Here is a 16,924-nt window from a genome sequence, read left to right on the forward strand (position 1 = left end):
TGGAGCACAGTATACTGCGGTATTCTTGAGTTAAAGTTGCAGTATTGGCAAATCATTCTTCACTTTTCTTACCGTTTTGAATATTAAACCGATAACACTAAAGTACTGCCATCGAGTGATACAAAAAGTGGTGGGGTTATTTGTATCTATGCCTATCTGATCGCGCATCATGGAAATGAAAATATTCACAAACACTAAGCCGCACCTTGCACGTCAGGTAAGGTCATAGGTCAAAACACCTTAAGGTTCGAAACGATACATTAAAACTACAGTACCAGCAAACCAATGGTTAAACGCAAATGTTAAATGTTATGCATTGATAATCTCCTTCCCTCACATAAATAATGCTTGTATCAGCATAATATTTGCAAAAGCATCAAATGAATTAATATTTAATACAATGGCATTGGTCGAATTTTATGTCTTGGTTACCGTATACCAACGTCAGTATGATTAAAATCTGATATAGGAATATGGCTCCGATTGATTTACTTAGTTCCGTATTCCTTTGTATATATGTATTGTCGTTTGTTTTCGACTGCAGGAATGAGCGCCTCTGTGCACGTCGAGCCGCGTTCCATCATTATTTTAATCAGATTGTGTGTTATCATGATCGATGATATGATGGAATGATATTGCAAATACCCAAAATTAGAAATGTATCCATTGGTATATCGTTCAACTTTGAGAAATCTTTGCTGAAGTCGTAAGTTATATAACAATATATTGATATGTATTTAAACCATTCTAGATACATTCTAGGTTGCGGAGTAGAACTGACAACAATGGGTTGTGGTACGTCTAAATCTGGCAGTTTCACCATTCAACATGTACCAGCTAGTTCCGTTCAAGTGTCAAAAACAGATTCATCAGTAAACCGTGAAGAGATACAAGGTATGGAAACACATGTAGCTTCCATCTCAGACCACTATAGAGAATTCTCTATACTGGTCTGCTCTTCCATCAATGAATTTATCGAAAGCAGGGTCTTTTCTTTTCACTCTTTAGTTTTACTGCAATCAACCATGGGTTTAAACCTTCTTGAGTCAACCAACCATAATTATAGACAAAATATGAATATACATTGTTGAAAGCACTGTCATGGTCAATGTGTTATATTATATTCCGTGTGGATAATTGGCTTTTGAAGGGCAATGACGTCGACTCCGAATCCGTATCCGACCTGCAGACGTCCAGGGTCCTAAAGAGCGATCATTATAAGCTTACTATCGGCTTCAATCAACCCATCACTATGATGCGATCGATTGACCTGAGGAGTACGTATTTACCGACAAAGGTTTTATACTGCGCACACAGAAGCCTCAATTGTCCAAAGTACCCTTTAAATAAAATATACATAGAGTAACAAATATTTCAGTTATGCTGTAGATCTTGTCGGCATCGGCCTACATGGGAATGCAGTGTAAATATTGCACGTCCGAACTATTTTATATTACGTTTGATCGTCGATAATTACTAATCAATTTACGTAGGCATTTACAAATCACATGTACTCACAATTTTAGAATAGGTGGAGTAGATAGATAATTTTTAAAGATAATTGTTTTCATATGCGAGTGTCTCGTTCAGGTAGTTATGTTTTCCGTTGTTTTCCATATTGTCTATGTGTTTTGTAGGCTTCTTCTCACCAGATATACAGCCATTACAGATTGGAAGAACAGTTTACTCATCCACTATTTCTTACGAGACTTTACAATTTTTGCGATGTTATTATTTTTTCGCTCTTATACGTAATCAAAAGTTTGAAGTCGGCAGCGAAAATCTAGGTGGGGTCCGGTTATAACCGGAACCAAACATTTTTTCTAGGCTTTATCGATTACTCATAGTTCGTCTACCTTGCACTTATTTGCGTTCCCTTTCGTATATGGCGGACCATGGCATTGGAGAGGGGCTCGAAGTTGGATAGTCGTCAACTTTAAAAGTAAGGAGATAAGTCGTGAAATTCGGTATAATGCAAACCAAGTGCCCTTGCCTTGATTAAATTTTAATGACACTTTGACTTTAAACTAATCATTTATGTCACGTTTCCTCCACAGAAAATGTGCCAAATCATGATGCCACAGTCCCAGTCACGTTAACTGAATCGGACATTAAAAAACTATTTGATAAAGTCATCCTTGAACTTAAAACAGTTCATGAAATGCAACTATGCCTTGAGCAACTAGATGAAGATGGTATAGACGTTCTTGAAGCATGCACTCTCGTAAACGATCACATGTTGAAGCCATATTGCAAATATCAGAACGATCCTGGTGTTCGGCGACAACTTGGAAACTATTTAGCTCTTCATGGCGTGGCCCAGCGATTTCAGCGTCTTTTGAAACGTCTGGCGGAAACAGGGCAAACCCAAGATGTGAAATCAACGAAGATAATTCGGGAAGTCATGGAGAAGTACTCAACCTCTAGTCCAAAGATGCAGCAAGCCTTCGTAGAGAGTGGTATTATGTAGAGTGTATAGCGTACGTGATTGTCAACACATGTACACAATCACAGTATTGGTCGCTAAACCATACAGAAGTATATTACTATTAAAGGAAAAGGAGAGAATTTAGAACATCAAATTCATACCACAAAGTTTTTAAAAAAAAATTCGATTTTTGTTATGACTGAAAACATATTTACAAAACACAGACTCTGATAGTATACACGTAATATATTGTTCAATGTGTGTACAGAATTAATGCCTTCCGCAACCAGAAAGAAATATTTGCTTTTGATTGTTTCACCTTCAAGCATTGCCATGAAATTGCAAAAACCACTGAAGTGGGATGGAATGAAGACAGAGCCCTCTCTTGGTAGAACCTAAAATTAGATTTCTCATCATAAAGAGCACTTCAAAATGACCATCAAACATTGTACTAACTCTATCGTAAAATGAAATTTTTTTACTTAGTTTTCTGAACTGAAAACAAGATAGTGAAATGCCAAATTTCACAGTATTAATTTCAAAATGGCCTTGTGTAAACTTTCATATGACATTGTTTTGTGTGACTTGAGCCACATTGATTTGTAAGCAAGTTGTAGAGGCACAGTCGTCCTTAGAGTTATAAGTTAATGTGAATCAACAGAACACGTTCTTATCAGGTGCAGCTTTTCATATGAAATTGTGGTAACCACCAAGAGAACATTATTTAAACCTCTAGACTGTGTGTCGTCTAAATAAAATATCTATACAGGATAGTTCTTTTATGAGTATATAACATGTATAAACACTTATCTTCCAAGAAGCCCCGTGAGGGCCATCCCTCATGGGTGCAGTGTTAATGCAGGAGGAAACCAGAGTACCCGCGGAAAAAACTGCGTGTTCAGTAGAGTCAAACGGAACGACACTCGTCACAGCATGGCACATTTTTAATCTAACCCTAGGCCTGGATGGGTTCGAAGCCCAGCTACAGTGATAAGAGGTAACCCAGACTCGGCCACCGACATAACTAATAATCACACTTGATTTACATATATGCAGTCATTCTGAGAAGCGTTTAAAACTTTACATCGCATCGCATCACATCACATCACACCACATAACATAACATCACATCGCATCACATCACATCACATCACATCTAATCACGTCACACACATCATAATGCACCTTTCACAATGGAGTTACCCGCAGATGAAATAAACACAGAGTGTGTGTATAGTAAGATATATCTTTAATATAACACTAGTAAATTTAACTTGATTCATTCACTATGTACTTTACATTCAAGGCATATTAAAAATGTAAATTATGATTTCTGGGTTGCTTATTTTCAGAAATACATTACTTATTCTTCAAACGAAAGGCACTCCGATAGAAAAGCTGTGTTTAAGCGAAAACTTAAATTTTATCATATATGTACATCTTAGCATTTTTGTTCTTACATATCAATTTCTTTTCGGGTAATGCTGGCCGACAATAGTTCATAGAATGGGACTACACTATACGATATAGACGTACACATACCGTTTTCATTTTCATGTCGACTGATAATTATCCGTCTAATTTATGAAAACATTACTTCATGGTAAGTTTCATACGCGAGATCACCTTTCTACATACAAAGTGCAAAATCAACGAATATTGAAAAGAATCAAATTTTGAGGTATTTCGTGGCTGGGACATGGACTGATATAAGTAAGTGGCATGATTTGGTCGTTTCCTTTCATATCTCATTTTGATAGTCCATAATATGCACAGTCGAGTCTTACAGTTGAACATGCGTCGTATTCCAGAAACCAATAAACATTCACTTATATCGAACCCTTAAATCTGTTTACGAGAGGTAATGTCAAGAAAAAGCAGCAGCAGCAACAACAACAACGACGACGACAACAACAACAACAACAACAACAACAACAACAACAACAACAACAACAACAAGATAAAAAATAGCCTCCCAAAAATAATTACGGATAACTTTTAGTCCTAACAAAAAATTAGGGGTTCCGATTACGCTCAATTTTACAATGGGGGGGGGTGTAGTTTTTTAAATATATTTTTTCATATGTGAGTGTCTAGTTCAGGTAGTTATGTTTTCTGTTGCTTTCTATATGATCTCTATGTTATTGGTTTCTTCTCATCAGATGTACAACCATTACAGATCGGAAGAACGGTTTTTGTATTGTCTTTTTGAGTTGATGTACTATTTCTTTACTCAACCACGTAAAAAATGTTTATGAGCGGCGTGAAAAACTAGGTGGGGTCGGATAACTGAAAGCACCAATTTTTTATAGGCCTTATCATGTTATCGTTTGGTTTCCCTGATGTCATATCATAATGGTTATTTGATACAAAGATATATAGTTTGTGAGGAATGTTTACATTGAAAAAAAAAGGAAGTGACAAAATAACTAAACTTTGGAAATTTCCAAGTTAAACAGCTGTAATATAGTCGAACAGTTGAAAATAACATTTATAATATATAACAAACAATGACATTGAAATGATATAAAAAAAAGATGTCAATCGAACTGACTTGAAGTTGTGTTTACACAACTTGTATGCGGGTACAGTTATGTCAACTAGTATCTTAAACACCGAAATATACGTACTGAATAGAAAGGCAAACATGGTCAAAAGTTGTGAACTACAAATATACTGCAGTTGCCATTTCGTATTTATGCAAATTATGCATTATTGCATCCCGTATACATTCCAGAGATAAATAGTGTAAAAACAAATTCTGTTGCGATTAGTGACGGGTTGACCCCTTTTTTGCATAAAAATACCTGCACTAAATGGCGACGGTTACGACTAACTACAGTCTGCAGGTGTTTGGTAGCGTCACATCTTTTTTTTTCCGGAGATCACTTTTCCAGTGACGAAAGTACAACATCATGTGCATGCACGGTGTACCTACTGCTACTATCAGTTGTACGCTACACATATAATCTCTGCTTCATCATTAAATTAACAGCTCCAGGTCTCTTCAACACCCGCGGCAGCTTATACTGCATCAATGTTGCTTGGGAATTCTCTATCAGGTATCGTCTAAGCTCTCTGAATGACCCAGGATTCATTAGATATACTCTAGTTGGCGCTATACTCTCCTTCGAGCGAAACGAGTCATAGGCGGACGTACGTCTCCGAAGATTTTCATCGAACTATACGCAATGCAAGCACGAGAAAATAAAGTTGTGATATGAGAGATATATAAGCATGAATGGTTTAACCTACAACTAAGTCCGTCCTTGTATCCGTCATTCCGTCTGTCCGTCCGTCATTCCGTCTGTCCGTCCGTCATTCCGTCTGTCCGTCCGTCCGTCCGTCCGTCCGTCCGTCCGTCCGTCCGTCCGTCCGTCTGTCTGTCTGTCTGTCTGTCTGTCTGTCTGTCTGTCTGTCTGTCTGTCTGTCTGTCTGTCTGTCTGTCTGTCTGTCCGTCCGTCCGTCCGTCCGTCCGTCCGTCCGTCCGTCCGTCCGTCCGTCTGTCTGTCTATTATAATCCAAGGCAGGAACTCGTTGAAGTTTATGGATATGCTATTCTAAACTATTCAATTACCAACCAGATTTAAGTGATTTCGCGTTCAAAGCTGCACGCTTTAATACGAATACTACCCTAACCCAAACTATAACCATACCCGGCTCAGGATGGCAGAAGCGTAACCTAAAATTTCCATTTGTTAACCTTATACTCATGACCTACTCATCATTTCAGTCATACAGAACTGACATGAAAGGAGCTATCAATATATTGTAACCGTTCACTGTCTCTGGCAAAAGAATCTATCGAAATGCTATTAACCTAGAGTATAACTTGAAATACATTTCCCACAATTTGAACGATCTTACCATATTTAACTGGTCTGTAGACAGGTCATCTAATCCAACACCTTCCCCATCATGACGTTCTAGCTCCACAAATAACACGTAATATGGCGACTCGTTCTTTTTATTACCTATGCGTTAAACGATGGAAAAATTAATTAGCATAAATGCTACTATTAACCATGGTGATATATCAATTGATAATAGATAATAGAGCTAAAATATAGTGGAGTGGAAATAGACAATCAATACATTACAGTTTGTGTTGATTTTGATATAAACATAGTATTAGGTTCGCCTCAGGTTAGGATTGCAGCTAAACTAACTGGTATGAACTCCCCAGTGTGTTACATTACCATTACATCATATGAGAAAGCTGTTCGAGTTCGTCATCATTTTTCTGTTTTATGACATGATGCAATAATGTACATTTCAGAACTTAATAAGATTCTTCTTCTAAAAAAAAAAGACTTTGTAAATTGTGAACTGCGAAGATTTCTCCACAGTGACTGACGATGATATGTAAAACAACACAAGGACGAGTAGTATTTTTTAGATTGTTGTTTCACTATGGAAAATATGTCACGAATCCTGCTACTACAAATGTGTCATACACTGTTATACTGTACTATATACACGGACACGTGGTATTTCTTATCAGATTGTTAAAATGTCTGCTACTACAAATGCATCACACTCAGATAGAGGAAACATTCAGGTCACAACGTTATTAGCTATTTTGTGCCCGTAGGCAAGAATATCGCAATCTAAGAAATACTACGTGTCCCTATGTATATGGCCACCTCTACTACACTGCGTCGCAGATTTATTTAGTCAAATCTTAGTTTTCACTGTTCCAAAAATGCAATGTCTTGAGCCATTACATTAAATTCTGCATCTATACCTTGAGATGGAGTTTGACCACTGAGAATCCTGGGAAAAGTTTGACGTGGCACGGCGTTACAATTGTCAAGCATAACGCTGTCTGTACAAGTATAATCAACCAGACGAACTCCCTGCCATGCAGCCAACGAATCTTGCAGTGCCTGGTAAACTGCTGTCTCTGGTGTCTTTTCACTGCGGATATTCAGGAGTTGGCCTCGCCTTGTGATGCAAACGGGGAGAAATACGGCGTAGTTGTAACATTTGTGTGTACGTAGACAGTATACACTTCTATACTTAATCAAAATTACAATTGCAAGCAGTTAAAGTTACGGCTATCACAATCAATGCTTCATTTGCCTGATTGCATTATAAAGGAGTAGATTGTAACTAACAAAAATGTGCATTTTCAACGTAATTCTGGTGCACTTGAAATGTATCTAGATTTTTAAATCATTTTGTTGCAATGTATAGCCTCATAGTGTATACTGAAAGATGTTGTATGTGTCTACTTCTCATCCATGGGGAGTTGAGCACAAGTTAGTACATTTGGTGTCCGTTACATGTGGTTTCCGAAACTCGATCAAACTGCATAATTAGTATGCATATTAATCTCTCCAAATTGAAGACTAGAAACAATTGGGTCTTACACTCAAATTATCTCTAAGTACTGTATGAATATTACTTGTAAACCTATTGCTAACTCTCACCCCTCCCCAAGCGCAGCATACATATAAGTGAAGCGTTGATTGTGAAACAGTCGTACAGATCATTAAAAGAAGTTTGAAAGACTTCACTCACACTCACCTGTACATGAATTCAACAACAGGACAGTTGTTATGGTAACGTACCACCTTTAGAACATCACCAAGGCGATATCGATACAAGCCATGTTCATTTGTCAATACAATTTCATACTCTTTGCCAATTTCGAGATCTTCAGAGAAAAGTGTATCCGGTTGAATTTGATCACTGAAAGTCGAATGTGAAGATAATGTGACGTGTCATGATGATGGACAGAAACTGATTGACTGGTTGGTTGGTTGGTTGGCTGGTTGATTGATTAATTAATTAATTGATTTTTTATCAGTTACTTGTATGAATCACTGGTTACTTGATTAATTTATTGGTCGACTAATCAATCGATTGATCGACCAAGTTATTGATAAAATGAGTGATTGAATGATTAACTGATTATTTGATTACTTATCAATTATCTGAATAAATATATCGATCGATCGATCGAAAGATTGATTGACGGTAGGCAGGGCATTTAGTCGATCGATCTGTTGATTGATCGATTGAGAGGTATGATCAACGCTTGTCAGACTGCCGTTCTGATTTCACAACCGCGCTAGCCCTCACAAATGTATTATTCTAGACCAACTTTGTACAATCGTCTGCTCCCTTTGGGATTGGGCTAAATTCACAGTTTCATCCTTATGTCGGAATTATAGTTCAAAGAAGATGAGAAAAATGCAATCATAAGAAAACTCGAGATGAGAGAATGAGTTACACCATGAATAGCATTCGTCAACTTGGACGAAGGCTCAAAGTTGTGCGAATTTTCTGACATCATTAAACCAATTTGTCTTGAATGACGCAAGTCAATGTAAATGGCTATTTCTGCTAAATGCTTACCACCTCGCAACTGGTATGAATTCGTAGAAATTACATCTTGGTAGAAGGGCGTAAACAACTTGACTGTCCGATGGCCATAAATTCACGCCGACACAACCCTCGGATGATGAATACAAGTATGAATATAGCGGGATTCCTGAAGAGGAATTGTTAAAGAAAAAAGAAAATCCGTAAGTTTAACGTCTGAAGACCAATTTTCTGGATATGCGATGATTTTACTATAGCCTCGGAGTGGTGTAGAGTTCATGCTAGTCATATTTGAACTTATGGATATGCTTTTGTAAAGGTGGAATCTTTAAAACATCGATGTATAAGGCATAAGCATCATGGCAAAGGATCAGAGAAAATACAGGGGTGGGGGGGGGCACCATCCATCTCTTCTGTGTGTATGTGTGTGTATGTCTGTGTGTGAGAGGGGAGGGTTACTCTATATATTTAACACCCAGCGTTTACAGACGCACGATGCAATATGTTCATATTCGGAAAAGCTCTTACCAGGTGCGTAGTACTCGTTCAATCTCTTACAGTAAGCTTTCATAGACCCTGTTGTAATAGCAGACATGAAGTGGAGATAAGGCCACACTCTCTTTGCAATACCATGGAAGCCTTTCTTGAATTCCTCTGCCAGTTGTTTCGCACGTTGTGGATCTGGTTGTAGAATTCGGTTCACGTCTTTGTGCACTTTGACAGGAATGTCAAGATTAGGGTCAATCCTACCCTTAGCTATATCATCAACGAGCTGCTCCCAATTTGTTTCCATTGTAAGAAACATGCTGTATAATGAGTGTGCAAATACGGCGTTTACTGCAGAAATCGTATGATCTCTAAGAGCGAAAATAGACTGCACATAGAGCGATTCTGGTTCAGAGTGGATGCTTAATAGCAATGGGGGCGATGCTTCTATACTGTTGAGCATCGTTTTTATCATTCCGCTTTCATTATTGAAATACGATGTAGATGACCCCATCGAAAGGCCACATTCAGATAGCCGCGATTTGGCGCCAAATCTAATAAAGAGTATTTTCTGTCCGCTAATTATGCCTTGTGCCAGACGATATATCTCCCGCAGGACCATGGGAGTGGATGTGAAAAATGCTGAAAAGTATCTCTTCGACACAGGGAACATGGATCCCCCTCCAGTTGTCCCAGAGGTTAAAGCGATATGAACGATTTCATTTGCAGTGAGAATGTTTTTTTCACCCTTTAAGACCCGTTCAATACTTTGCCTGTATGACTCAAATTTTGTAAGAGGATGTTTACGTCGGAATTCATCCTTAGATTTGATGCTTCGAAATTGAAATTTTTTCCCGTGTTCCGTTTCTGCATTGCGTTCGAAAATTTCCCGGAGAAGAGTATCTTGGGTTTCTCGCCACGTCTCTGTGTCTCTCTCAAATTTTTGCCGGAATAGCTTTCCCACAAGAGCATTGACAAGGTCAAATAGAGACTGGTAAAACAGAGTGAGGTATGTGTGATAAGGAGAGGTTCGTTTATCGATGATCCTGAGTGTGAGGTATGCCAATGTGGACGATAGAAGTGCTTCTGAACCTGAAAAATAAAAAAAAGAATGATAATTAAAAACACACATTAAAGTTCATTGATTTCTCAATTAGCATGTTCGCTGAGTAGAATCAAGTTCGGGGAGCCAGTGCAGAACTAGTTATGTTTAAAACGAAAAAAAAAAACAGACACGCACGCGCACACACATACACGCACACACACACACACACACACGCGCGCGCGCGCACGCACGCACAATATATATACATACATACATACATACATACATACATACATACATACATACATACATACATACACACACACATACATACATACATACATACATACATACATACATACATACATACATACATACATACATACATACATACGTATACATCAAGACAATTTTAAAAGACATTAAATATGTACACTCGTTGTATTTGTTATTTGTTATTGATTATTAAACAAATCACCTTGGCGTGTGCTCGTTAAAGAGGATCGGTCCCAATCACTTGGACTGTCTTCCAGTACGCTAAAACTATAGTTCGTTACACTCTAGTCTGTCATCGATGAAGTGTTAGGGAGCCTCGAGTAATTACAAGGGGGAGGGCCGGGCATTAGGGGTCACCTTTTACAAATCGGTCCTCAGGGGAGGGTGATGTTTGAGAAAATGGAAATTATGGGAGGGTCACATTTTTCTTTGACTTATTTTACCTAAATTTGCATTATTAAGGGAAGGGGGTAATTTTTTTTAGTACAACGGACTAGGGGGAGGGTCACATTTCATGCCACAGACTGGGCTTGATTTTCCCCGGCCCTCCACCTTGTAATTACTGAAGGCTCCCTTATTGAGATTACAGCGAACTCTTCGACACAATTTCAAACTATATTGAAGTGTATGCAATAAGTGTTATCTATCAACTTGAAGGTTACTTCTATCAAGGTGACCCTGAGCAACGTTAACACAATAGGTACTGGCACCGCAGTGATAATATCCACTGCTCAAGCAATCAGTCGAGATCTGTCTACACGATATGCTCGGTCGAAGGGCATGCCATATGTAAACACAATACTAGTATGCATACACCTTTAAAAGATGTGTCATATCGGACATTTGGAAAGGTTTTAACATGGAAGTACTAATAGAGAAGTTAAGACTGACTGATAAGAACTGATCACCTGGCCCTATACACCTGTGACAAAATCAGTGACAAGGCTGTCATTTTATTAAGCCACCGCCAATAGATGCTTTAAAGGACTCCACTGTCAATACGTGAAAGCATACAATTGAATGTATGGCCTTCAGCTGAGAACACTTATTGACCTAGTTTAGCCTTGTCCTAGTTCGCCATGACTCTAGCTGCATAAACAACTTCGTGTACCGACTGACTGACTGACTGATAAGTTAGAATTGTGTTAGCATTATGTAGCGAAACTTGTTTTCATTTATTTGTCCATTGCGCGTGCGTGTCACCATGTTGAAACGAAAGTTGTTGACAAAAAGAGTTATATTGCATATCTGTAGTAGTTGTTTTGTCGAGAGGCATACTAGGAAAAGCCTATATTTTATGCCATAAAATGTTGATGTATAACTCAATTACGTTCGGTCCAGTATTGTATAACACATGGTGATACTTTAGTTCGCAGTCACCACCGTATTCTCAATTAAAATATGCTCAAACATGACAGAATTTGAGGGGATGGCAATAGGTGAACTCACCTGCTAACATGACATAGAGCGGAGTGAACCATGTCAACGGAGCTTCCAGTACGTGGTAATAAAATGTATACATGGCACACGACGCCGACAGGGAACAGAATATCACACCGCGTATTACAGAAGCCATCTTATAGTCCGGTGGTTGTTGGTCTGGGTTAAATAGATCGAATGAGTTTGGGAAGGTTGCTTTGATCGATACTGATTGTGTTACACGAATGTGTAGTATAGTGTCCCTGACCTGGTTGACCCTACTAGTTAGGTCAAATATCCCAATCGTGTCCTGACGGGCAATTGTTATTGTTGTGATACTGGTTACACGAGTCAATAGTTTGAGATGATAGTTTGATTAACAGCGATTAAATCCCAATATACGGCACCATTACAGTATACCTTGTAAAGTAAAAAAACAAACAAACAAAACCCACAAACAAACAAACAAACAAACAAACAAAACCATGTCAGAACAAAATAGACAAAAAGGGGCTCAAATGGAGTCCATGCCTGGCAAACATACACCTACGAAATTATTTTAACCAAGTAAAGTAATGAAATCACAAAACAACACAATAACTAAATTCTGTTACCTCTTGCAGTATACGCTGTGAAATCTTAAAATTCACTGTGACAAATGAAGTATTTGGTGGAAGATATATATCTTTATTATCATAAAACAACTCAAGGCTCTCATACATCAACAATCACACCTGGCCATTCAAACACTTCTTACAGTTACCTTAATAGATCCATACACAAAATATAAATATATAAACACATGTCATGGCAATGTATTATACCCCCCAGATATACAAAGTGAGAGTTAGTCAGCAAAACTGTCTCTATATTATGTCTTTTGAGGGTTTAAAAGTTTTAGCTTGCTTTACATGTACAGGTAACGAATACCAGAGATTTCTACCTCTAGATGTGAGTGGATTTGCGGGGAACAGTTACTGTTAGCAGGTTTCATATAAACACTGCTGGCTTTACTTTTTTTCTTCTTTTTTTTTAAACTACTGAAGTGGGTGATAATCATGAATTTTAAAAACGGGTGTAATATTTGTAACAAATGGGGTTAAACTGTATATTTCTGACATTTTTACATCACTCGAATTAGCTTTATCTATCATGGGAGTGTTATAACAAACTTTTTTTCTGACTTTAATAACTAAAGTGCCGGGGTCTGTGGGTCGCACTTTAAGATTACCTTCCCTGCACTGTTTTATAGTGTTTTTATTTTAGCAATTATCTTATTTGTACAGTTGCACCAGTTGATATCACCGTAATCATAAATTGGCAATATCATGGAATTAAGTGTTTTTAGGTAAAGAGACCTGATTCTGCATCTGCGGATGATAACAAACTCTGAAATTTTGGCACTTATCTGGATGATTCTCAGGTGAAAAGTGGACCAATTCATGTACCAAAATATTTAAAAGTATTGACCTTACAGCCTGTTCTAACAGTTTATTTAATTTGTGTATTTAATTTGATATTCAAATTATTTTGAAATGCAGTAGATTTTCCTCTTCGGACCGAAGACCATACTCTTTGTTGTCGTTTTTGTCAATTCCGTTTAACCAATCATGGTTTGACCTTGTGTTCTCTTTCAACTTATTTTCAATTTCACGGATATATTTCAATGAGTAAAGATAGAGTTGTCAGCTGCATACATTACGATTTTGAGTTACCACTAACTTGCAGCTGAGTGATGAGAAGGTAGAACGAATGCCTGCTGAACTCTCATAAGCAATCGGGAGAAGCTGTTAATTGTTACGCGCTGCTTTCTATTGGACAAATATTTTTTTATATAAACAAGTGTATTCATTAGCATGTAAACCAAAGTCTGAAATCCAAGGGGTGAAACATTGACGTTGTCAAAGGCCTTTTTATGATCTTGAAATACTAAACATGTGTATGAACTCAGTCGAATGTTTTCTAGAATGCGATCAGTAACGCCAATGGGGCAGTTACTGTAGTGGGGGTGTGGTGGACGAAAACTGATTGCTGTACAGATAGCAAATGAAATTATATGTGATCAAATGAAAGTACAATTATTGATGAAACATTTTCTCAAATGTTCACCCAATACCTGACTTATTCAAAATATTTCTTTATTCTCTCCATAGTTGAATTATCTGTACTTGTACATTGCTTGTGTAACGGAATTTCTAAAATACAGATAATCCATGGAACAAAAGGACGACCAGAACAGATTCATCATCATCATCATACACTGACTTTGAGATTAAGGGAGATACAAAGCATGTTAGTGTATACATACGGACAAAATAATTCTTTAAATTGTATGGCTGTATTTAAATAAACAATAATACCAGCGTGACAAAATCTGTAGGTTACTACAACGGGCAAAAAATATGATTTGGTTTTAAATCTTGCAAACCCATTCCCTTTCTAAGGTCAAGGCTACTCCCTACTAAATTTGTGTTTTTAGCCTGATACAACAAATTATAATGCTAAATTGTATAATTATGTGTGCTATGATGAATAACGTTACAGAGGGCGCTCTCACAAGTTGCGTTCACTCAATTCCTTTGTTTATATGTGCACCCTCTGCCCTCTCCTCTTTCTTAGTAAAATATGAATAATTACATCCAAAGCTACCGTTTGAATAATTCCCATTACAAAAAGACAATTAGTTATTTTCTTTAAGTATTGTCGGGACGAATACTCATGCGGTAGTTAAAAAAAGACAAGTTGTATAAATCATGCTCTTTGAAGCTCGGAGCTTATTGAGTTACTGCTTACTTTAAATTTGTACTACAATATGATGTAGATTCTAGATATTAAGAGATACCACTGAAGTTATAAAGCTGTTTCCTATATACCTTAATAGTGAAACTAGTTTTGTTTCATGCTAATCAAAAATTAGTTATATTCCATTATGATAATTATTATCTTGATTTTGATTTTGAAAAGGTTGTCGTTATATATACTATAAAGTTACATAATGACTTTATATGGTACTGTGCATGTAAATTGTTAACGCCAGTATATCGAACACAAAAATAAGCAAAAACATCTACAAAACGCTTTCATAAATTATTGTGTAGTATATCGGTGAGGATCGGAAGGGAGCGAGAGCCCTCTGTCGTTTAAGGTCCAATTGCATCACTCAAACACAGTGACTGTGAATGTACGCGTCTTATATACGGACATGTTTGTCCTCAGTAACTTGGAGTTATTGCGTTGAAGTTTGTCGTTTTTGATATCAGGATAAGGACAACAGCTTGCCGGAAGCTTAGAAGTTGCCACGGAGCAATCTGGGTCTGAGTCACAGTGAACCAATCAAAGGCTAGTGGGAGTTTAAGGTGAGTCACAATGAACTGTCCAAGGGCTAGCCTCGTATCTAGCTGTGTGGGATTATGACTATCGCCTCCGAACATGAAAAGCCTTTTCCTTACAAGACATTTATTCAAACGTAAAACTCATTAATTTGTGATTGGCTACTCTTGTCATATGAGACATTGTAATCATATTTAGGTGCGCTTTCCGTGTCCCAGTTGGTTCTAATCGCGTCCGGGTACGGTGAGCAGTGGAAGCCACTGACGTCATCTCGTATCAGTGGGTAATTAAAAAAAATACGCAATAACAATTTCTTGCGCCTTCTTTTTACACGTCAGAGGGCTCTCGCCCCCTCTGAATCTCACGGATATGCCACACAATAATTTATGAAAAGCGTTTTGTAGATGTTAGATGTTTTGTTTATTTTTCAGTTCTATATAATGGGGTTAACAATTTATATGCACATTACCATACACAGTCATTGTATAACTTTTCCAATCAGACAACCAACGACTGAAAAGTGTTCCTGTACTAACAATTTGACGTACGGTTGTACATGTTGATTAGAGGTCGAGTTTTTCCCCAGGGAGTAAAATAATAGGTTGAATTTGTGATTACACTGAGCCACCGATTTTAGGGTGCGGACCCAAATATTAATTTGATTGGATATATTGTATCATTATCAAGTGTACAGCTACACAATATCGTTTAACTACAGGTGATTCAATTCTGTACAAGGCACTGTTTGAATTGTAGCTTTAACGGAACAAATATTGTTCTAATCAAAATCCAAAACAGAATATAGTTTTTATCTCTGTTTTCGGCCATATTACCACTGGTTTATAAATTTGACAGCACTGGTTTGTTGGTATCGAATGATTGATTAGTTTATTCAGCTACCAATTACTTTTTAGTTCAGAATCTACAGTACAAAAGTATAATTCTAGTACGTAGTTTTATGTCTTGTGGGGATCTGGTCAGGTTTGAAATTGTGAATACATAGCATCACATCTCGGTCTCTGACTTGCAGTAGTACTGGCATCTGAAACAACATTGGTTCTTTGCCGACCAAAGTTTGATGACCTGTGGTGAAACTTGGTTGACGAATCATCGATACTTTACTCAAACACCAGTCTCAAAGGTTTGAAAAAACAAGCTTGCAGTTTGGCAGTAGCCCAAAGTATGTTTACGAATAGTACTATTTATAGACAGTTGCTATGAGTTATGTTACCCTTTGTAGTCAAGGGGGCATGCACACCTATTCATCCTCGAATTCAGGGTACGTTGAATTGGTTTTTTTATGGAGGACAGAGATTTAGGAATTGAGAGTGATTGATTACTATTGGCACCAAGTCAATTTGTTGACGTCAATCATGACCCATCTGTGTTTTTTCCAGCCTTTCAGACTGGTGTTTGAGTAAAAGTGTCGAAGACTAGTCAACCAAATTTCACCGAAGGTCATCAAACTTTGCAAACGAATTAACCGACTACAAATCGACGTGCTAATGAATTTGATAAAACCAAGTGCACATAAAGTTCAGTAATCCAAATATAAGTAGCGGCTTATAATGTTTGGATCAAATATATTTAACCTCTTATCCCGTTGT

At 37.5% G+C, this 16,924-nt stretch overlaps 2 protein-coding genes across 3 annotated transcripts in view; one reads left to right on the top strand and one right to left on the bottom strand.

Annotated features, from left to right (window-relative positions):
* Positions 1 to 5,255: 5,255 nt before the first annotated feature.
* On the bottom strand, positions 5,256 to 12,144 carry LOC144439226 (uncharacterized). The gene is made up of 7 exons (XM_078128499.1): positions 12,018 to 12,144; positions 9,290 to 10,339; positions 8,795 to 8,930; positions 7,961 to 8,125; positions 7,176 to 7,375; positions 6,296 to 6,402; positions 5,256 to 5,610 (listed from the first exon to the last, which is right to left on the bottom strand). The coding sequence occupies exons 1-7, from the start codon at positions 12,142 to 12,144 to the stop codon at positions 5,386 to 5,388; spliced, it is 2,010 nt and encodes a 669-aa protein (XP_077984625.1). The 3' UTR covers positions 5,256 to 5,385.
* A 3,022-nt stretch (positions 12,145 to 15,166) lies between these two features.
* Positions 15,167 to 16,924, top strand: part of LOC144438936 (uncharacterized) — a 106,045-nt gene continuing 104,287 nt past the window's right edge. For both annotated transcript variants that reach the window (XM_078128163.1, XM_078128165.1), the window contains exon 1: positions 15,167 to 15,343. The gene's annotated coding sequence lies outside the window, so the exon portion shown is untranslated. The remainder of the gene's footprint in view (positions 15,344 to 16,924) is intronic.

Source organism: Glandiceps talaboti, chromosome 8 (genome assembly GCF_964340395.1).
Source record: "Glandiceps talaboti chromosome 8, keGlaTala1.1, whole genome shotgun sequence".
Taxonomy (NCBI): domain Eukaryota; kingdom Metazoa; phylum Hemichordata; class Enteropneusta; family Spengelidae; genus Glandiceps; species Glandiceps talaboti.

Coding starts and splice junctions, on each gene's coding strand:
- LOC144439226 (XM_078128499.1), bottom strand. CDS start 12,144: ATGGCTTCTGTAATACGCGGTGTGATATTCTGTTCCCTGTCGGCGTCG. Junction 10,340..12,017: donor GCTCTATGTCATGTTAGCAG/GTGAGTTCACCT, acceptor TTTATTTTTCAG/GTTCAGAAGCACTTCTATCG. Junction 8,931..9,289: donor GAACGAGTACTACGCACCTG/GTAAGAGCTTTT, acceptor ATTCCTCTTCAG/GAATCCCGCTATATTCATAC.